This window comes from Ceratotherium simum, chromosome 1 (assembly GCF_057802395.1).
Source record: "Ceratotherium simum simum isolate JZ-2026a chromosome 1, ASM5780239v1, whole genome shotgun sequence".
In the NCBI taxonomy this organism is placed as follows: Eukaryota; Metazoa; Chordata; class Mammalia; order Perissodactyla; family Rhinocerotidae; genus Ceratotherium; species Ceratotherium simum.
In genome coordinates this window covers 109,188,268-109,212,521 of record NC_141900.1, presented here as the reverse complement: position 1 = coordinate 109,212,521, position 24,254 = coordinate 109,188,268, and the positions used below count along the sequence as shown (strand labels likewise).

Genomic DNA, 24,254 nt, shown 5'->3' with positions numbered 1-24,254 from the left:
AGACTACGTTTTTATATCTATTTCTACAAAAATCCATAAGATCTCCCCCCAAATTAGGTGCTTTACTAGTGACTGTCTTAATTTTTCCAATTAGACTCTTTAGTATAATTATTCTTATGCATTATCATCTATAATCTCCTTACTCGGTAGAAATTTCTATGACTAATTGGAACATCTTAACTTCACACTTTTGCTTTTAACAGATTCCAATATTATCAGTGGTGCTTTAATGGAACTCTTACATATGCGACATCTCACTATTACCATCTATTTCAGAAGGAAAAATGGGAAATACTCCCATTAGCAAAGGCCTTGGACAGGTCATTACGAAACTGACTGCCCTAAAGCTTTTCTTTAGTTTTTAAACCATGCCACCAGGTGGAGCGAGGCTACAGATGCAAGTGGCATTACTATCTGTATGTTGAAAATTTCCTATGACGACGACAAACCTCATCTTTAAAAAGACACCTGAATTTTGCATTGTTGAAATTTCAGCTCTATAGTATGGAAGAAGAGGTTGAAACAAAAGCAACTAAATAAGTTGCAATCAAATAAAATATGGCTTTGTCTTCCTCACTCTTATTTTATCTTATACTGCTGACATCAGTTCTCAAAAATGCCTAGAGATGACCATGTATTAAGAAGAATTAGGGGCCGGGCCCGTGGCTTAGCGGTTAAGTGCATGCGCTCCGCTGCTGGCGGCCTGGGTTCGGATCCCGGGCGCGCACCGACGCACTGCTTCTCCGGCCATGCTGAGGCCGCATCCCACATACAGCAACTAGAAGGATGTGCAACTATGACGTACAACAATCTACTGGGGCTTTGGAGGGAAAAAAATAAAATAAATAAAATCTTTAAAAAAAAAAAAAAATTAGGAAGCCTCAGGCAATGTTATTTCCTTCATTTCTACTTAGGATTTAATCCATACCTATTTCTGAAATAGGTAGCTTTAGAAGCTGAGAAACAGATGGAAAATTCAACTACCACAAAGATGATCATTTAAAAAATATCCAGCAAATTTACACACTAGGATATCTTCTTATTTTAGTTTTTGAAGACATCACTGTGGTGTACAAACCAGGTAACAGTTCTGTAGTCTAGGGAGGAAGCCAACAAAAATATACTCAATCTCAATATTCCCGAGGAACTCTCAGTATTAGAGCACAGCACTGTGTATTATAACACCACAATGAAGTAGCACTTCACACCCATTAAGATGGCTATGATTTAAAAAGAGAGAGAGAGAAAGAAAAGAAAACAGAAATAAGTGTTGATGAGGATGTGGAGAAATCAGAACCCTTGCACATTGCTGGTGGGAATGTAAGATAGTGCAGCCACTATGGAAAATGGTATGGGGGTTCCTCAAAAAGTTAAACATAGAAAGGCCAGCTCTGTGGAGTGGTGGTTAAGTCTGGCATACTCCACTTGGGCGGCCCAGGTTTGTGGGTTTGGATCCCAGGCACGGACCTACACCACTCGTCAGCCATGCTGTGGTGGCATCACACATACAAAGTAGAGAAAGACTGGCACAGATGTTAGCTCAGGGCTTATCTTCCTCAAGCAAAAAAAGAGGAAGATTGGCAACAAATGTTAGCTCAGGGTGAATCTTCCCCACACACAAAAAAAAGCGAAAAAAAAAAAGTTAAACATAGAATAGCCCTATGACCCAACAATTCCACTTCTAGGTATATACCCAAAAGGAACAAAAGCAGGGAATTGAAAAGGTATTTCTATAGCAATATTCATGGCATCATTATTTATGATAACCAAAACAACTATAACGTCCATTGACAGATGAATGGATAAGCAAATGTGATACATACACACAATGGAATATTAATCAGCCTTAAAAAGGAAGAAACTCTGATGCATGCTACATTATGGGTGAACTATGAGGACATTATGCTCAGTGAAATAAACCAGTCACAAAAGAACAAATACTGTATGATCCCACTCATATGAGGTACTAGAGTCGTCAAATCAATAGAGACAGAATGCAGAATGGTGGCTGCCAGGGGCTGGGGGAGGGGGACACGGAGTTTAGTACAAGAATGTCCTGTCTGCCTCACCTCCTCTCTGACTCAAAATCTACTTAGTTCAAGATACTGATCTAGGGGCTGGCCCGGTGGCATAGTGGTTAAGTTTGTGTGCTCTGCTTCGGCGGCCCGGGGTTTGCAGGTTCAGATCCTGGGTGCAGACCTACACACCACTGGTAAAAGCCACCTGTGGTGGCGCCTCACATACAAAATAGAGGAAGACTGGCACAGATGTTAGCTCCAGGCTCATCTTCCTCAAAAAAAAGATACTGATCTATAGAATGTAATTTCAAAAATGAAAATTACAGTTGAAGTCCTTACAGTTGAAGTCCTATCATTAAAAATTTTCTTCATTGCTTAACACCCAAGTTATGGTTTCTCTGAATTCCGAAACCACCTGACCCAAAAAATACCCAGGCAGTTTCCAGGTCCTGCCCTAACTTATAGAATTGAAACCTCAGTTTCCTCTAACAAGAGGCTCAAATATTTTCTTGTTATTCATTTTCCATTTAGCTCTGAAATGCACCTTTGTAGGCTGTCTTACACTGAAGCACTGAAATAACACTGGCTCTCTTTCTGAGAACAGGTTTAGCCTTTCTAAAGCCCAAGGCTTAAATACTTCTCCATGGACAACAGGATAAAGCCCAGACCTCCTGGCATCCATCCACCTACTCTCCTCCATGCCCCCTAACTCCAGCCACTTCTAAATATGCTCACCTGCCAGTGACCTCCTCACCACCTGTCCAGGGTCTTGTCCAAGGAGCCATCCGGGACCCACCTGGAGCTGAGCACTTCTTTTGAGCTCCTACTCAGCTATGCACATCTGATCCCACAGATCGTAGCTGCCTCTCTTGTTAGAATGCACGTGCTGGGGCCGGCCCCGTGGCTTAGCGGTTAAGTGCATGCGCTCCGCTACTGGCAGCCTAGGTTCGGATCCTGGGCGCACACTGACGCACCGCTTCTCCGGCCATGCTGAGGCCACGTCCCACATACAGCAAGTAGAAGGATGTGCAGCTATGACATACAACTATCTACTGGGGCTTTGGGGAGAAAAAGGAGGAGGACTGGCAATAGATGTTAGCTCAGGGCCGGTCTTCCTCACTAAAAAGAGGAGGATTGGCATGGATGTTAGCTCAGGGCTGACCTTCCTCACACACACAGAAAAAAAGAATGCATGTGCTCTTACAGTTTCAAAAACATCTCCTCTTCGTAGCATAATGGCTGCTACACAGAAAGTCATAAACGTCTCGCAAATGAGTGAAGAAAGAAAGAACAGTCATGGTAGGTCATGTGATATAAAAATGACCAGAACTGTAATAATCCAAACTTGTTCAATATGTGTGTTTACCAAGACAGGATGCTAGTGCTTGTGACCTGGGGGGTTAGGTTAAAGAGCACCCTGTGTGGGTGGTCAATGCAGTTTCAACAGTGAATTGACTGCTCACTAGTGTCTATTTAATATGCAGTTACTTTTAAGTTGGCAAAGCTGATGACTTTTCAAAGCCCGGATTAGAAACCAAGTAATAGGGCCGGCCCCGTGGCTTAGCGGTTGAGTGCGTGTGCTCCGCTGCTGGTGGCCCGGGTTCGGATCCCGGGCGAACACTGACACACCGCTTCTCCGGCCATGCTGGGGCCGTGTCCCACATACAGCAACTAGAATGGATGTGCAACTACGACATACAACTATCTACTGGGGCTTTGGGGGAAAAATAAATAAATAAAATCTTTAAAAAAAAAAAAAGAAACCAAGTAATAAAAATTTAGAGAAACAATTACAAAGGTTTGAAATAATATTTTTGTAGTTAAAATCCAATTACTAAATTCAGAAAAGATTATCAATCTCCATAAGAATAGGAGAAAAGATGCCTCTTCCCTGTGAAAGAGACATATTTGCCTGAAACCCAAACATAAGTTAGAAAAGTGCAGTTGGTTACTTTAAAATCTAATAAAATAAGAGACACTAACGAATATGACTGCAAAGATCCTTAATTTGATTTGTCTATATGCATTAAAAAAAGCTTTGTTGGGCCGGCCCCGTGGCTTAGCGGTTAGGTGCGCACGCTCTGCTGCTGGCGGCCCAGGTTCGGATCCCGGGCGCGCATGGACACACTGCTTCTCCGGCCATGCTGAGGTCGTGTCCCACATGCAGCAACTAGAAGGATGTGAAACTATGACATACAGCTATCTACTGGGGCTTTGGGGGAAAATAAATAAATAAAAAAAATAAAACTAAAAAAAAATAAAAAATAAAAAAAGCTTTGTCAATTACGGGAACATTTGAACATGCGCCAAAACGGACAGAACAGTATGAAGGACGCCCCAGCACCAGCTTCAGCAAGTGCCACCTCATGGCCAATCTGGGCCATGTGCCTCTATTGCTGCCCTGTTCTCACAATGCTGAAAGCAAACCCTAGATGTTATCAATCCATCCATGAATAGTTTAGTATGTCGCACATGAATGTTCACAGCAGCATTTTTCGTAACAGCCAAAGAGTGGACCCAAACGTCTACCAAGTGATAAAGAAGATGTGGTGTATTCACCCAGTGCACATCATTCGGCCAGAAAAAGGAATGAAGCACTTGACGCCTGCAACAAGTGAGCGAAGCCAGTCACAAAGGGCACCTCCTGGAAGATTCCAGGTATGTGAAACGTCCAGAACAGACAAATGCACAGGGACAGAAAGCGGCTCGGTGCTTGCCTAGACTGCAGGTGGCAGTGACTTGCTAATGGGCACATGGTCTCTTTGGGGTGACGAAAACCTCCTAAACTTAGATGTTGGTGATGGTGGCACAACTCCATGACTATACGAAACTGCACTGGACATTCCAAAGGGTGGATTTTATAGTATGTACATTATATCTCAATAAAGCTGTTTCCTGAAAAATTAGTTTGAATCTCTAATATACGTTTTGTTTTTTTTTAAAGGATAAAAGTAACAAACGCAACTAGATGGATAATGAAGGTCAAAAGAAATATCCCAGAGAGCAGCGTTAGAGCAGCAAGGTCCACTCTAAGTGGGCGAGGATGAAGGAGCACTGACACCCCTAGGGCACCGTCGGGTGGGTGCTGACCTGCACTGCCCAGAACCAAGAGCGAGACAAGAAACAAGGCGCACCTTACAGCCACAAGAACACAATTCCACAGAAGGACAGGCTGACACGCACGAGAGCGCATCACTCAAGGGGCTGAGGCTGGACTCGGCCGGTTGTATGACTGATGCCGGGGCTCATGTGCTTCAGGGTCCCCCCAACTCCTTGATTTCTGACACTCAGCTACATCATTCTAACTAAAACGTGCAAGAGCTCAAACAATCTAAAGCAACTGTATTTTCACAGAAAAGGAAATACACAGGCGTGTGAACCCTCTTCCTCATGACCCCGTGAATACAAGCTGGGCATCAGGAACAAACTGGGGAAGGGTGCTCTCCTCACCTGGGCCTCTCCAAGGTCATTGTTCACCACAGTGAAGTTCAGCCCGAGCTCCTCCACGTCACCCTCATAGCTCTTGAGAAAAAGCAAGTTCTTATACACTTCAGGATCTAACGAAGCTAGATGATGAATGTCCACATCTGCACTGGTTCCAAGCAACTTGGACAGAAAAAAGCCAGCAAAGGGCAATTCCACCAGCATATTTTCATAGAGAGCCTTCAGAGAAGAACAATGAACAATGGTTAGCATTTCATAGCAAATCTTTTTTCATACTTTCTAACAATAAACAATGTATATGTCCAATTTGATACTTAACAGAGTCCTAAGACAGCAGATACTTTTTCTCCATAATGATGGCGATGGTGGAAGCTAATATTTGGTGAGCATTCACCATGTTCCAGGCCACAGTCTAAGCATTCAATGCATGCATGCAGTACGGCAAAAATTCTAGAACAGACTATCAAAGAATTTTAGGGCTGAAATCATGTCTTTCTCTTAATAAATGAGGTATTAGTAAAATTTACATAACTTTGTAACATTAACACCAATGGGGATTTTTAAGAGCCGAATCCTTCATACTATAACAGAGGTTGGCAAGCATTTTCTGTAAAAGGCTTTCCAGGTGTATCAGTTTCCTGGGGCTGCTGTAACCAAGTGCCACAAACTGGGTGGCTTAAAACCACAGAAACTTATTATCTCACAGTTCTGCAGGTCAGAGTCTGAGACCAAGGTGTCAGCAGGGCCAGGCTCTCTTGGAAGGCTCTGGAGGAGGATCCTTCCTTGTTTTTTCCAGCTTCTGGTGTTGCCAGCAATCCTTGGTGGCCCCTGGCTTGTAGCTCTATTGCTCCTACCTCTGCCTCTTCACGTGGCTGCCTTCCTTGTACGTGTCTGATCTCCCTCTCCTTTCTCTTATAAAGATGCCAGTCACTGGATCTGGGGCCACTCTAACCCAGTAAGACCTCATTACTTAGCTTGATGACATCTGCAAAGACTCTTTTTTCCAGTAAGGTCACATTCACAGGTTTGGGGTATTAGGACTTGAGCATATTTTTTTGGGGGCGGGGGGTCACAATTTAATCTACTACAGCAGGCCAGACTGTCTTGGTTATCCCGCCACGCCCCCCCCCCCCCTTCTGCCTTTATAGCACAAAAGGAGCAAAGATAATGCATGGACAGCTGTGTACCAAAGTTAGATTTCATGTAATTTCCAACTCAAGAAATATTATTCTCCTTTAGATTTTTTTTCCCAACCATCAAATGAAAAAAGCATTCTTAGCTCACTGACCACATGAAAATACGTGGCAGGCTGGATATGACCCACAGGCTGCAGTGTGCCAACCTCCATTCTAAAATGAAGAAATTGGCCCTTAGAATTCTGAGGACTTGTCCAGATATTATGAGTTAGTAGATGGCAAAATTGGTACCAAAACCCAGATTCCCTGATGCCCAGATCAATGATGTTTTCACTCTAAGTTACTGTCTACCTTTATGTCTAAGGATTGCAATGTGTAATTATTTTTCCATTTATTTACATTAAAGTATAATTTACATATAGTAAAATAAAATTTACAACATACATATAGCTTGATAAATTGTTACATTTGATTACACCTGTGTAACGACCACTCAGATCAAGACATAGAACATTTACACCCCCTCCCCAAATCCAGAGTTCCCTCATACCCTTCGGTCAACACCCTCCCCAGGGTTAACCCCCATTCTGTTATCACCACAGATGAGTTCTGTCCGTTCTAGAACTTCATAAATGGGATTATACAGTATGTATTATCTTATATCTTTCTTCTTGCAACATGTATTTTTGAGATTCATCTATGTTACTGTTCGTTCTTTTATTTATTGCTGTGTAATATCCTTACCTATTCACCTGGTGATGGACATTGAGTTGTTTCCAGTTTGGGGCTATGATTAGGTAAAGTTGTTATGAACAGTCATGTACAAGCCTTTCTGCGGATCTGTGCTGATTTCTCTTCAGTATATACTTAAGAGAAGAACTGCTGACAGTGAAAGTATTGGTTCACAAGGTATGTTTAACTCTATTAGATACTGACATGCTGTTTTCTAAAATGCAATGATTTTTTCACCACGACCAGCAATGTAGAAAGGTTCCAACGGTCTACATCCTCACCAATTATTAGTATGCCAGTCTTTTAAATTTTAGTTATTCTGGTTGGTGCAATGTGGTTTTAATTGGCATTTCCCTGATGACCAGTGGTATTGGATTAAATTACTTATTGGTATTACTATATTAATCTCCAGAGATTCCCCAGCAAAAGAAGGTAGGAAGTAAAATTAAGTAATGTAAGTTTTCCAGCATAATGTCAGAGTTCACCTGGCATGATAAATATTCTTATGGTCTAAGGCTGTAAAATGCAACAAGGAATCAGGAACATGCTGTAAAATTTTCAGATGCATTCTTATTATTTTATTCTAACAGATGACTGACTTGGAAGCCACAACAAATCTTTCTTGTCAAAAATGTTCTGATGAAAATAATAGTTACCTCTCATTGAATGCCTGCCATGTGCCAAGCACTGTGCTAGGCACTCGACATCAGTTATCTCATTTCCATCTGGCCTATTTGGAAAAATCTCCTAACTGTAAGGTAAGAGTGATTCTTATATGGAAATTAAGGGGAAATCTAGATTTCCTCTACAAAGTCCATTTTTGTTAGAATACATCTAATCTGCAAAGAGACATGTATTTACTACAATCCTCTGAGATGCTCCCGTGACTGTAGTCTCCCACCTTCCCTAGTGAGAGGACCAGTGGTGTCATTACGCACACTTGGTAAATGAGAGCTGGAGGCATGGTCTCAAGCACAGGTGATATGAACCTTACTCTGTTGGGGGGCAGCCTGTGACCCACGTCCGAGACGGAGGGACCCCAGAAGGACAGACGGGGGGCGAGGGCTGGACTAACCTCACCTTAGAAACTGCTGCAATGAGCTATGCTGTGTGGGATATGTTATGATATACTCAGATATTCTTTAAACCACTGTTTTAAGATTCAAGTGTTATCATGCTACTCATGGAATACCAAAATAAAGACAAAATTTAATCTAAGGGGTAATCATTCAGCCATGAAACTGTAACTTCAGAAGTCACTCTTCCAAGAGGCCATTCACCCGACCACACCCATACACACTAAATGTGAAACATGAGGGTTTACTAAGACAGATCTGTGTGAATTAACTAATATAAGAGTGAACAGCTTCCAGAGCGCTGGAACTCTGCTCCCCCATCCTCCAGCAGGTAAGAAATGCTCAGCCTACGTGCACTGTTCATCCTGGTTCAAGTGAACCCTGTCTCTACGCACAGCTTCCAGCACAGGTGCAGTATCTAATCACCGATTTCACAGGTGGTAGTCTATGGAATCACTGATCCTTAAACAAATACACCAGAATTTACATACTCACACAAGTGTTCTCCCTTTTCCTCTTAAACCACCAGAGAATGTGCAGATATCCCTTGAGATCTACACGTTAGAGTCTCAGCCACTAATATGACTGGAGGAAACTAGAAAATACCTATTAGACATCTTCCTAAAAGTAAACATCCAGAGTGCACTGCTTTCTTGCTCCAGAAAGCTACCAAAAGACATTCTGAATAACATTTTCCCCCAAGGTTCAAGTGGCTAAGGAGTTCAGGTTCACCATCTGTTTACTGCATACTTCATAATATTCTCCCTCCAGCTAAGACCACAGATGTTCTTTGCCAGGGAAACTGAAGTGTCATGTCCCTGCGCTTTTATTTCTGATTTGAAGACTAATGATTACCCAATTAATTTTGAAAAGATGGCAAAAAAAGGACTTCTTAATGAGAGAATGAGTAATAAGATGGCGACTAGCACTTAAGTCATCTACTGATAACGTAAAGAAAGAGTTGTTTTGAAAAGTCACAGTTTGCTTAAAGTTAAGAATGGCTAATACTATTAACCTGAAGCACTTATAAATCCCATTACTTCTAAATGAATGATGACTTCAAAGCCAAGGAGAACGTTCTGCAGAAGACGACATGATTGATTCCAGGTGTTGAAAAAAAGCCTCATTTGTACAGTGGACTTTAAAGTAAACTGGAAGTGTAAATCATCTGATGTTCAATATGTAAGGTCATTGTTTGCCATTTCTGCATTAGTAACAATAAACCAGTGAAATTCGTTAAATATATCAGAGCTACCTGAATTTTAAACAGAAATCCCACTGTGACTCATAAAATGTAAATGCATAGGTATAATTTTTTACACAAGGCAGGTTTAAACCTTTAGAGCATTTAATATACAAGCACTAATAAATGATAGCACTAAAAACTATGATTGCATCAGCTAAATGGATTATAAATTAAATTTCCATAATGTATGCAACTGAGATACAAATGTAAGCATAAATCAAGGTATTTTCTAAACACAGGTTAATTATACAACTTCAAAAACCGCCTATTTTTTATGCAAAATAATCCACTTAGCATTTTTCATACTGGCCTTAATTCTCAGCCAGTCGCACCACACTTGTTCCTAGAAGCGTATCAATAACTACTGGTCATGAAAAAACAGCAATAGGTATATGGAAAAAACCTGTAACGTATTTTTCAACTGTCTGCTTTTATGAGTGTTTATAGCTAGAAATTGTGCCAAAATGATTTGAAATAAAAAGGATTAATTATAGTAGAAGCCTTTTAATATAAGTGAGTGCAGTCGCAATGCAATTAATGCAAATTGTGGCACTATCAGGAGAATAAATGTGAGCCACATCACAGGCCATTTCTGTTTGCTGCCAAATAACTTCAGTAATTTACTACATTAAGAATCAATAAAAAAATAATGCTTTTCGAATGCATCTCTATCAATCTTCAGGTAGTTCTAAAGTGAACATTTATAACTTAATCTAAAAACTATATCAGGGATTCTCTTGTTTTAAAGCCACCCTAATTGAGCAAGAAGATAATTTTAATTATTTCTGATGATGCTAATCTTGGAGTTTAAAAAATAAAAAAGACATGTAAAATAATGTATGCTGATAGTATATGCTTTTTAATAGTTGTGCATCAGAATTAATAACTGGGAGTCGAAAAACATGGTCTCTGACTGGGACTACTATTGATTTTTATGACTATAAGCTCTTGGAGGGCAGGAAACATACCTAACCTTCAACGCATGAGTCTATGCACAACATATGATGCCCAATCATTTCACAAACATTTAATAAGTGCCAGCTATGTGCTAAGGACCACTTTACACACTGGAATTGTGCATCCATGAATTCGTCTGCAAAAAATCATTTATTCTCTTTTGAGATAGTTTAGGTTATGCAAAACTACATATACGTCAAGATTCATTTCAAACCCTTGGTCTTCACAATCCTATTCCAGAGGTCTCTCTACACTGTTTTCTCCTTTAACCCCTTTGTCTACACAGCTACCGTGTTACTAAGTGTAAAGATCCGTGCCATCGCACAGCGTCCTGTGTTTTTGTGTTTCGTGTGTGCTGTCGCCACCCAGGATGACAGGCCAGGCCCTCCACTCTCTCTTGTCCTCGACACAACCAAACACTGGGCACCTTTTTGGGCACCCTACAGCATTTCTTTAAACACTGATAGAGTGGAAAGGAACTCTGTTCACTCGTGATTCAGCAAATGTCCACTAAGTGTAACTGTGCAGGTGGTTCTGGCATCTACAGAAAGGAATCACCGGGAGCCCTGCAGGACCACCAGCACGGTGGTACTGCCTTCCCGGGAGTCAATCCTCATGCCCACACAGGCTCCCAAGTGCCCAGGAACAGAGCCACCTGCCCCTCACGGTGCTCCCTCACCCGACTGTCCTTCTCTGAGACCCTCCCTCACATGCCTACTCTTAAACCAGAAGCACAGGATGGTGAGCTGAGGGGCTATGAGCTACCACTGCCCACCAGCACTGGAGGTGAAATGAGGGGCTGCGAGCTACCACTGCCCACCAGCACTGGAGGTGAAATGAGGGGCTGCGAGCTACCACTGCCCACCAGCACTGGAGGTGAAGGCTTTCACGAGGAGAGGGTTTTCCTTGTTCCTTGCAACTGATAATCTGCACTTGCGGTTTGACAGCTTTATTTTTTAAAATAGTTCCTTTACTTTAGAAGACCTGTAGGGGATGCTGGGTGGGTGGGAGATGAAAGTTCAGTTCTCATACCCTACTTTCCTTGTTGGATATCCAGAAACCAACCCACAACACGAAAATAATCTGGACCAGCTGAGAGTTGATCCCTCACCTTTCTCTCGCCTAGTTCCAAGGCTCCACAAAAGAAACCGTTCTGCTCCTCACAGTCTGTCCACCAAAATACGTCTGGAAGATCAAGAACTTACGTCTTCACGACTAAAGTAACAAACCCACATTCCCATTTCTAGCCACAACAAGTAAATATCTGGGAGTTTTAGAACAGCTGTTACATCTCTGTTTCTGAACGATATTAGGAGTTAAAAAAACTACCAAGGTCCAGTTAAGGTGCCCTACACAACCAAGAACTATTTTCAATAATCAAAAGGAAACATTTTTCATGGTTTAAAAACTCTTTTACCATACAGGATGATGATAAAATATTAGACTTTTGAAATCTGTCAAACTACCTCCCTTGAACCTTGAGGATATCAGTGTCACTCAAGGGCAAATACTCAGTTCTCACCAGGTACTGAGTTCTTTCCCTAACAAGACTTGACGATTCGTCCGTCCGGCTTAAAACGAGCAACCATGACTCCATCCTTCCTCTAACTCTTTTGACACTTATTGGCTCGATCAAAATTACCATATTACAGTATTACTTTTTTGTAGCGGCTTTATTGAGATATAACTCACATACCTTACAATTCACCCATTTAAAGTGAACAATCCAATGGTTCTTAAAGATTTTTATTTATGTATTTTTTTCCCCCAAAGCCCCAGTAGATAGATGTATGTCGTAGTTGCACATCCTTCTAGTTGCTGTATGTGGGACACGGCCTCAGCATGGCCGGAGAAGTGGTGCGTTGATGTGTGCCCGGGATCCGAACCCGGGCCGCCAGCAGCGGAGCGCGCGCACTTAACCACTCAGCCACGGGGCCGGCCCAATCCAATGGTTCTTATTTTTACAGAATTGTACAACCATCACCACAATCAATTTTTGAACATTTTCACCACCCCCAAAAGAAACCCTTTACCCCTAGCTGTGACTCCTCATTTCTGCCATCCCTCCCAGCCTGGGGCAATCACTGATCTACTGTCTCTATACATTTCCCTATTTGGGACATTTCGTGTAAATGGAATCCTATAATGGTGATCTTTTGTGATTAGCTTTTTTCACTTAGCATAATGTTTTCAAGGTTCATCTATGCTGCAGCAGGTATCAGTATTTCATTCCTTTTTATGGTTGAATAATATTCCATTGTATGGATGTACCACATTCTGTTTGTCCACTCTTCAGATGATAGATATTTATTTATACCTTTTAGTTATTATAAATAATGCTACCGTGTACATTTTTTTTTTAAAGATTTTATTTATTTTATTTTTTTCCCCCCCAAGCCCCAGTGGATAGTTGTATGTCGTAGCTGCACATCCTTCTAGTTGCTGTATGCGGGACTCGGCCTCAGGATGAACGGAGAAGTGGTGCCTCGATGCGCACCCGGGATCCGAACCCGGGTCACCAGCATCGCAGCGCGCGCACTTAACCACCAAGCCACAGGGCCGGCCCTACTGTGTACATTTTTGTACACGTTTTTGTGTGGATATATGTTGGCTGGGTCAAAAGGTAACTCTGTTTAACTGTTTGAGGAATGGTCAGATTGTTTTCCAAAGTGACTGCACTTTTTTACATTCCCATAGCAATGTATGGGGCATTCCCTTTTCTCCACATCCTTGTCAGTACTTGTCATTATCTGTCTTTTTGACTCTATCTGTCCTAGTGGGTGTGAAGTAGTCTCTCACTGTGGTTTTGATTTGCATTTTCCTGATGACTGATGGTAAGCATCTTTCCATGTGCTTAATGCTCATTTATTTATCTTCTTTGGAGAAATGTCTATTCAGATCCTTTGCCCATTTTTTAATTAGGTTGTCTTTATTACTGAGTCCTTTATATATTCTAGTACAAGTCCCTTATCAGATATGATTTACAAACATCTTCTCCCTTTTAGTGGGTTGTCCTTTCAGTTTCTTGATGGTGTCCTTTGAAGCACAAAAGTTTCTGATGAAGTTCAGTTTATCTGTTTTTTCTTTTGTGCTCCTTATTTCACATCTAAGACACAGCATTACTCCTGACTCTCCTGCAGCTCTGAACACTGTGTTTTCAGGATGGGGGTGCGACACTCTGTGCTCCTCAGCAGCTCTCTCCATTAGTGGCTGTCTGCTCCTTCACACTCTCGTACCAGTGGGAGCAGAAGTGAGGCAGGGGCCCCTCGGTTTCTCACTGGTACTCCAGATCCCCCATGCCCCCAGTCCCTGGCTTTGAACCTCATGTCACTGGGCTAGAACACCCACTGCAGGCCCTTGGGGCGGCCACCGCCTCCCTGCTGCTGTCACAGTCTCCAGCACACTCTGATGTCCCTTTCATCACTCTCATCCCCTGCCGTGCTCTCCTCTACCTCAGCCACCTGGTCTTCAGTCCTGTTCTAGGCCTGTCATTACCAGTGACTGAGTGCCCCTTCACACCTTACTTGTAGCTATCCCACACTCCGACTCCCTCCACCTCGCCAGTGCATCCCCAACTCCAACAACCACAACCTCACACTACTGTCTGCTCACCGTCTTCGTGACCCTGCCCCTCAGGTCTCACTGATTAATTTCCTCTCCCAACAGCCCAGATGTTGTCATCGCTCCCGTACACTCCCAACTCACCTGGCAAACTCTACACCTTAGTCTGTGCCTGGAGAAAAATAACTCCCCACACTGGTTGGACTCACTTCACTTTATGGTGCCGACCTCTAGCAAGCCCTAGGCTAGCTGGCCGTCCTGCTGTATTTCCCTAGTCCAGGCATTCTCAGATTTCAGTGCGCATGAGAATCACAAGGGGGCGTGTTGAAACAGACTGCTGGGCCCCACCTGCAGTTTCAATTCAGCAGGACTGGGAACTACACTTTTGAAAACTCTTGCACCTATCGGCTCTACATTCCCATCATCTCTCCTCAAACTTCTAACCCTTCCTCCTCCATCTTCACCCTTGGGTGACGATTTTGCTTGCTATTTCACCAAGAAAGGAGAAGCGATCAGAATGATCACGTGCTCCCACCTTCTGCAATGGCGCCCACATACTCTCCCCTCCCTGTTTCTTGCATAAACTGCCTCTAATTGCGCACCAGACCCCACGTCATCGCGCCTTCTCTAGGACATGGCTCCAGCAAGTGTTCCCTCTCTCTCCCACAGCAATCTCACCGACTTATTTTCAGTAGCATACAAACATGCATTATTTCTCTCATCTTTAAAACAAAAACAAAGCTCTATTAGCCCCACAATCCTTAAGCCATGGCTCAAATTTTCTTTACAGAGACACACCTCAAAAGAGTTGTCTATCACTGATTGCCCAACTCTTCTCCTCCCACCCTTCCTTTTGTAATCGTAGTCAAGTCCACTGCAGTGGAACACCCAATCCTAAGTAGCTCCATCAGTTTTCACAAGTGAATCCACTCACACAAAACACTCAGTCCCTGAAACAGAAAATTACTAGCATCCCAGATGCCCCTCATGCTCCCCACAGTCATTACCCTTCAAGGGTCAATGATCCTGATGTCCAACAACATAAATTAGTTATGTCTGTTTTCAACTTATATAAACGGAGTCCTACAGAATGTCCTCTTTTGTTTCTGGTTTCTTTCATTCAACATTAGGTTTGTGCCATTCACCCACATTGTTGTGAACAGTTGTAGTTTGTTCATTCAGTAGTTCCCGTGAATATCCCACAATTTACTTATCCACTGTACTTCTGAAGAACATTTGGGTAGTTTCCAGTTTGGGCTATATAATATAGCGTTACTATAAACATTCTTTCACACATATTTTGGTGAATATATGTACATATTTCTGTTGGGATATAGTTACAGAGATATAGGATATAGCGCATAATAAGGTACTTCTGGAAGACACTGCTTCCATTCTTTTCAACCCATCTGCTGAGGCTTTGGCCCCCACCACTCCATGAAAGCTGCTTGTCCACACTGCTAAGTGAAATGGTCGCTTCTCAGTTCTTATCTATTGCACCTATGAGTAGCATCTGACACTATTCAGTATCCTCTCTCCCTTGACACACTGTCTTTATTTGGCTTCCAAAATACCACACTTCCCTGGTTTTCTCCCTACCTTTCTAGCTGCTTCTCCTAAACTTCTGTTGCTAAGTTCTTCTTCACTCTCTGAACTCTAAATCTAGGAATGGCCTGGGACTCAGTTCTTCAGTCCATTCTCATTTCTAGCTACACTTAACTCCCTGGGGGATATCACCCAGTCTCATGACCCGAAGTACAATCTGAATGCTGTTAGTTCAGCCCAGACCTTGCCCCTCAATTCAAGGCCAACAGATTCAACTGACTACCCGAATTTCTATATGAATGTCTGGCAGACATCTCCAACTTAGGGAAAACCAAACATCTCATCACCCCTCCCTAAATCTGCTCCTGCCGAAATCTTCCCCATCTTAATGACACTTCCATCCTTCTAGTTCTCAGAACAGAATCCATGCAGTCTGCTTACTGTCTCTCTCTCTCTCATATTCCAACATCTGATTCATCAGCAAATCCTCTTGGATCCAACTACTTCTCTCCAACACTATTTCCCAGGATGAAGATACCATGATTACTCCACCTGAATGCCTGGGATACCTCCAACTGGTCTCCCTGCTTGAGTTCCTGCTCCGTTTAAGCTATTTATAATACCAGAGGCAAGAAGATCTGTTAAAACATAATTCAGATCCTGTCGTTCCTCTGCTCAGATCCCTGCTGGTGAAACTAGGAATCCTAGCTTGGTTTGTCTTACCCAAGAGCTTGGACTCAAAGACCCACCACTGCCTCCCAAAGTTGATCACAATTTTAGAAACAACAAGAGTAACAATACACATCCTCACTTGGTTTGCTCTTCATAAAGTTAGATTAACTAATTCTAAATGAATATTTCAATGTTTAAAAGTTTGTAAGAGGGCTATATTTTGTTTTTAGATATTTATTGTCTTTACTGCACAAATAAGGGCCAAAGACAAGCAGCAGACTTGAAGCAGGACCAGCAAGAGTCTGTGTCTCTCCTTTTCATGGTGACGATTTAACACGGCTCAGAAGAAGCAAAATGGCCCATGTTGAACCAGTGTTTGGGAGTGCTTAAAAAATAGGAGAAGGGTAATCTCAATAGTAAGCAAGGAGCAGAAAGAATTTTGGTGAATATCTTGGAGTGGCTTAAACTACAATAATATCTTTAGGCACTGGAATCAACTGAATTCTGAATACACCTGTCATTTTTACTGTACAATCTGAACCATTTTTATTTCATGTTTAACTTTAAAGGAATAAAATGAACTTATATAGAGAACTAAGACTTTAACCGACAGGAAGAAAAATCTCCAGATCTGTGAATGTTTTGTTTTTAATGGAAAAGAATGTAAATCATGATTATTAGAATGCTATAAAAGCAGGTACAATTCTCAGAAGGGCTAAGATTCAAATTAAGTAATCATTTGTAAATTATTATGATCTTTGATTTTTCTGCTTCCAAAAAAAGTTGCAGGTCAACAAGAGCAGACTCATAAGGAATCGTCCATCCTCGGAGGATAATCAACAAACTCAGAGAAAGCTGGCTTATGAAATCTGCTGACACCAAAATAAACAAGTCTTAACATTGATTGGAAGTCTTGTGCTAAGCACAGAATGACCAACTATTTTCTGAATATTATGTTTAAAAAATCTAAGGGAAAAGATACATTAATTTTAGAGACAGAGCACTTAGTCTGATGACAATCAGATGGAGAAGCTCAAGTACACTGACCCTGAATGAGTTTAGAGTTCAAAACAAGATATTATAGAAGAGCAGCCTTGCCATTTAAGGACCAAGGTAACTAAAATTACTAGTATTCACCTTAATCCACAGTTTTAAAGCCTCAGCAGATTCAGTGAGCATTTTATAAAAAGACTCTAATGATATAGAAGAATAAATCTTCCCAACTCTCAAAAATCTCAGAATAAACTGTTAACTGCCAATATCACACTCCATGATACATTAGGTGCACAATGAATTCTACTAAAATACAAAATTATAAACTATGCTGAAGTTTCACAATCTGCTAATTAAAATTTTGAATATATGACCAAGATATTATCAAATAATCTGATTTATAGGCATTCTGTTCCAATTAAATCAATATTCTGAAGCAAGGAAAAAAGAGCCATTTTCAAATAGAATTCAAATATGATGAAAGATTTCCTTCAATAAATATTCTGAACTTAATTGGCTTAAATGGACCTAGGTGCTTCTATTTGTAAAAAAAAGTTCAAGATGACATTACCACATCCTTGAGCTGTTTATTTATTCCCCGTCTGGAGCCTGATTTACAGGCAATAAAATGCAATCACAACCCATACCAGAAGCAGGAATCATCTGCTAATGGAACTTTTAATTGAGAAGTGACCAGTGACATGAGGTAATTCTTCCTATGCAGGGCTACTCTTGAAGATCTCTATGCACTTTATCACAGTAAACAATCACTAACATATGCATTAAAGAAAATTTAAATACATTATGACCCAATAAATATCATGATCAATCAATATACAATTTTCTTCTCTTAAAGATTTAATGTCCAGATACCACACTATTAGTGCAATACTATTACACTCACTCAGACCTGGACAATTTTTAACATGCTGGTACAAAGTTTAACCATTTGTAATCAGATATGTTTGAGAAACTAGTACTCCTTTAGGAATTTCTATGCAGAAAATTCTGTAAGTAAAGTCTTAAATACGTGGAACTAAATTAATTACCATCCTCAAATAACCATAGTTTTGTTATTGGTTTTGTCTAAACTTCATTATTTTAAAGAGCTTTATTGAGATATAATTTACATAAACTTCGTTTTTGGGAGAAAGGTTTAGATCCCAAATTCTCCTCCCTGGAATCCAGCAGGAGTCAGAGCCATCTACTCCCCCTCTCAATCTACAGGACTTCACAGTGAGACCGTGTCCTCAGAACACCTGCAGGATGAGCAGCACGTCAATGAATGGAGGGAAAAATGAGTTTGTCCTCATCAGACTTACATAACTACAGTTAACCAGAAAACTTCAGTGAACCAGGATCACCTAATTATCTTGTCACTATATCAATCAAGATTGGATAATTTATACCTTCAGGAAGTAAAAATAAAATTTTAATAAGATTTAATTCACACAAATAAAATTACTGTGTTGTCTGTTACTGCACTGTGTGAAAACTACCGAGTTTAGGGAGCATTTCAGGTTAGTCTAGCAAAATAAAGGCTCACCTTCATTATTATTTCTAAATTTATTTTTATTATTATTAATTTAGGAGGTTCTTGGGCTCACCTTAACAGAAAGAACTATGGTACATAATTTCAAAGATTTTCATGCAATGCGTTACGAAACTTACATCCTCTGGAGGGGCTGAGCTGCGTCACAAGCGACCATGGACAGGGAGAGATGTTATCTCCCTGAGAACTGACAACAAGGCCAGGCACAGCTCCAGGTGGGAGAGATATGTTATATCTTAAAATAAATTCAAGTGAGAAAATGATCTGTTTGAAATTTATGCTAAGGAATCTAACATCAGGTCAGTGTCTGAAATTTGTCACTGAACTGATAAGGCGAGTCTCAAGAAACATACTGTTATAATGGTGAGGTCAAGCTGGAGCCCATTATTAAACCTGAAGAACATTTAAAATCTATATTATTAAAGTAGAAACATTTGGAATCTGAACAAATAAATAATAACTGGGCCTATAACAATGCATCTCAAAGAGATACAAACAAAGGGGCATGATTTTTATACCCAGGACATACTGATTCCCTCCCACTACCCCTCTGTGGTTGTTAGGCCTAGGGTTCCATTACCACGTGTCATTCATAAATACCCACACACAACACAAAACCTACTACAAAGCTATAGTAATCCAAACAGTGTTGCACTGGCATAAGGCTAGACAGAGATCAATGGAATAGAATTAAGAGTTCAGAAATAAACCCTTTCATTTATGGTCAACTGATTCTCAACAAGTGTGCCAGGTCAGTTTTTTCAACAAATGGTGCTGGGACAACCAGATATCCACATGCAAAAGAATCAAGTGGGACCCCTAACTCACACCATCTACAAAAATTAACTCAAAATGGATCAAAGACCTAAAGGTAAGAGCTAAAACTACAAAACTCTTAGAACATACAGGTGTAAATCTCTGTGACCTTGATTTAGGCAATGGTTTCTTAGATAAGACACCAAAAACATAGGCAAAAAAAAGAAAAATAAATACAGTAGACTTCATTAAAATTAAAAACTTTAGTGCTTCAAAGGACACCATCAAAGGGCTGGCCCCGTGGCCTAGTGGTTAATTTTGGTGTGCTTGGCTTCGGTAGCCCGGGTTCAGTTGCTAGGGGTGGACCTACACCACTTGTCAGCAGCCATGCTGTGGCGGCGACCCACATAAAAAATAGAGCAAGATTGGCACAAATGTTAGCTCAGGGCCAATCTTCCTCAAGCAAAAAGAGGATTGGCAACAGATGTTAGCTCAGGGCGAATTTTCCTCAGCAAAAAAAAGAAAGGACACCATCAAAAAAGGGAAAGACAACCCAGAGAATGGGAGAAAATTTCTGCAAGTCACATATCTGATAAGGGACTTGAAACTAGATTATATAAAGGATGTAATAATAGAAGACAACTACATTTTTTTTTCTTTGTGAGGAAGATCAGCCCTGAGCTAACATCTGTCAATCCTCCTCGTTTTTGCTGTGGAAGACTGGCCCTGGGCTAACATCCATGCTCAAGTTCCTCCACTTTATATGGGACGCTGCCACAGCATGGCCTGACAAGTGGTTCATCGGTGCACGCCCAGGATCAGAACCCGGGCCACCGGCAGCAGAGTGTGCGCACTTAACCGCTATGCCACGGGGCCGGCCCCAGAAGACAACTACACTTAAGAAATAGGCAATGGACTTGATAGACATTTCTCCACAGAAGACATGAAGCACACAGAAAGATGCCCAACATCATTAGCCATAAGTGAAATGCAAATCAAAACTACGACGAAATACCACTTCATATCCACTAGGATGGTTATAATAAGACAGACAATAATAAGTGTCGGCAGGAATGTGGAGAAACTGGAACCCTCAGGCCGGCCCCGTGGCTTAGCAGTTGGGTGCCCACGCTCCGCTGCTGGCGGCCTGGGTTCGGATCCCGGGTGCGCACTGACGCGCTGCTTCTCCGGTCCCGCTGAGGCCGCGTCCCACATACAGCAACTAAGAAGGATGTGCAGCTATGACATGCAACTATCTACTGGGGCTTTGGGGGGAAAAAAATAAATAAATAAAATCTTAAAAAAAAAAAAAAAGAAACTGGAACCCTCACACGTTGTTGGTGGGATTGTAAAAGGTTGCAGACACTTTGATCTAGAGTTACCATATGACCCAGCACTTCCACTCTTAGGCATATATTTCTTTTGGGTAAGAGAAATGAAAACATATGTCCACACAAAAACTTGTACATGAATGTTCATAGCAGCATTATTCATAATAGCCAAAAGATGGGAACAACCAAATGTCCATCAATGGATGAATGGATAAACAAAATGTGGTATAACCATGTAATGGACTATTATTCAGCTATAAAAAGGAATGAAGTTCTAACACATGCTACAACATTGATGAACCTTAAAAACATTACGCTAAGTCAAAGAAACCAGTCACAAAAAGGCCACATGTTGTATGACTCCATTTATGCAAAATGTCCAGAAAAGGTAAATCCATAGAGAGAGAAAGCAGATTAGTGGTGGCCTAGGACTGGTGGGGTTGGGGCAGAATGGGGAATGACTGCTAAGGAATATGGGGTTTCCTTTTTAGGGTGATGAAATTGCTCTGAAATTAGGTAGTGGTGATGGTTGCACACCTCAGTAAATAACTAAAAACCACTGAATTGTACACTTTATTATTATTATTATTTTTTTTTTAAATAATTATTTATTTATTTATTTTTTCCCCCAAAGCCCCAGTAGATAGTTGTATGTCATGGTTGCACATCCTTCTAGTTGCTGTATGTGGGACGTGGCCTCAGCATGGCCGGAGAAGCGGTGCGTCAGTGCGCGCCCGGGATCCGAACCTGGGCCACCAGCAGCAGAGCGCACACACTTAACCGCTAAGCCACTGGGCCGGCCCTGAATTGTACACTTTAAAAGGTTGAATTTTAAGGAATGTGAATGATATTTTTAAAAAGTTGTTATTTAAAAAAAAAGTCAAGAGCACAATCTGCTTGGCAGGCCTTGATTTTTAATTAAGCTGCTTCTCAAATGGGCAACTCCATATGCTGCAAAGTGTTGCAAGGTGAACAATGGCAGGTCCGTTCCATACATACTGGAGAGAGGAGAACCACACACACGATATATAAAGGAATTTTATTATAAAGTCGAAAATGATTATAGTTCTGATTCTTACAGAAAATAATTACAATAGCAACATTAATTTATTATTTATTTAAAGATGATAAAGCTAATTAATAATAGTCCCTGAATACTGAGCTTTAAGCATAGCACACATTCGATTTACCACTTGGGCTCAATGTCACTGTAGTGGGTAGAACTGTGTCTGTCATAGTTCCCATCTTCCTGACCTCACAGCAGCCTTTAACACTGTTCACTCCTCTTTCTTCTCTTCTAAGACCCCATCTTCTTTGATCTTCCTCCCCATGTGCCACTCCCCAAAGTCTCTCTGGATGCCAAAGCGCTAAGGGCTGAATCCTTAGGCCAGCTCGCCATCCTTCCATCAGCTGGGCACTGCTGCCAGGTAAGGGCCCACCTTCCGACCTTCCTCTCACCCAGTCTACACAAAGACAAACCCTCTCTTGTTCATGCTGCCTAAAGCCAACCCCTCCACCTGTGCTCCAGAGCTGCTCAACGCTGCAGCCAACTAGGCACAAGCGGCTGTTTACATCCAAACTGATGAAAATTACATTACAAATTTGACTCCTTGCACAGCCCCATGTCAGCTAGAGGACATCTCTACCATCACAGGAAGTTCTCCTGGAGAGCCTGACTCTGGGTCTTACCTGCTTGTCAGTTCTTTGCTGTGTCTTTCCCAATATCCTAAACCATCCCTCTTATCTGGTTCTTTATCATGGACATTTTACCTACACAAAGCTACCTTATCTTTGAAAACCAACCAACCCACCCACCCACCCATTCCTTTCTGGAACTTGTTCTTTCTCGAGGGATCCTCTCTCTCCTTCCCTTCAGAGCCAAGCCTTCTGAAAAGGCCACCAACACGCTTTTCCATTTTTTTTGTGTGTGTGTGAGGAAGATCAGCCCTGAGCTAACATCCATGCCAATCCTCCTCTTTTCGCTGAGGAAGACTGGTCCTGGGCGAACATCTGTGCCTGTCTTCCTCCACTTTATATGGGACGCCACCACAGCATGGCCTGACAAGCGGTGCATCAGTGCTCACCCGGGATCTGAACCCGGGCCGCCAGCAGTGGAGCGCACGCATTTAGCCGCTACGCCACAGGGCCAGCCCCAGTTTTCCTATTTTTATACTTTCTACTTCCTCTTCCCCACCTCAAAGCAAACTCACTTTTATCATACCACTTCACTAAAAACATCACCAAGGACAACCCACATGTCCATCAACTGATGAATAGATAAATAAATGTGGTTATCATAAAATGGAATATTACTTGGCAATAAAAAGGAATGAAGTACTGATACATGTTACAACTTGGATGATCCTTGAACACATTATGCTAAGTGAAAGAAGCCAGTCGCTAAAGGCCACATACTGTATGATTCAATTTATATAAAATGTCCAAAATAGAAACTCTATAGAGACAAAAGTAGATTAGCGTTTGCCTAGGGTTTGGGGAGGGGGGAAAGGAGGAGTCCTTATTAATGTATGGGTGATGAAAATGTTGTAAATTTGATTGTGGTGATGGTCACACAACTCTGTGAATATACTAAAAGTACTGAATTGCACACTTTAAATGGGTGAATTGGATGGTATATGAATTATATCTCAATAAGCTCTTATAAGAAAAAAAACACCAAGGAAACAAAAACTTGCTGATAAATCCAGTAGTTACTCTTCAGTCCTCAGCTTACTTCACCCTACAGCATGACAGTACTGTAATTAGGGCACCATCACTTAGGACCGAGATCACTGTCCCAGACTCTTAGCTCTTCTACTTTGAGTCTTATCCTCTAAAATCCATGCTCTTGGGCCGACCCCGTGGCTTAGTGGTTAAGTGCGCGCGCTCCGCTGCTGGCGGCCTGGGTTCGGATCCCGGGCGCGCACGGATGCACCGCTTCTCTGGCCATGCTGAGGCCGCGTCCCACATACAGCAACTAGAAGGATGTGCAACTATGACATACAACTATCTACTGGGGCCTTGGGGGGAAAAAATAAATAAATAAAATCTTTAAAATCCATGCTCCTCACAGTGACCATAGTGCTTACCTTCTTAACCATTTTTAAGGAGTTAAAAATATAGTAAGTCTATCACCTCAGCCATTTGCTTCAAACAATGATTTTCCACAATGCATGGGATGAAGACCAAACTTCTCATCATGGAATATAAAGGCCCTTTATGATGTGGCTGTTGG

General features: G+C 41.6%; 1 protein-coding gene across 2 annotated transcripts in view; it reads right to left on the bottom strand.

Annotated features, from left to right (window-relative positions):
* Positions 1 to 24,254, bottom strand: part of UBE3C (ubiquitin protein ligase E3C) — a 140,788-nt gene that overhangs the window by 21,934 nt on the left and 94,600 nt on the right. For both annotated transcript variants that reach the window (XM_087433750.1, XM_087433758.1), the window contains exon 19: positions 5,469 to 5,681. In XM_087433750.1, coding sequence (XP_087289876.1) covers positions 5,469 to 5,681 — 213 coding nt within the window. The remainder of the gene's footprint in view (positions 1 to 5,468; positions 5,682 to 24,254) is intronic.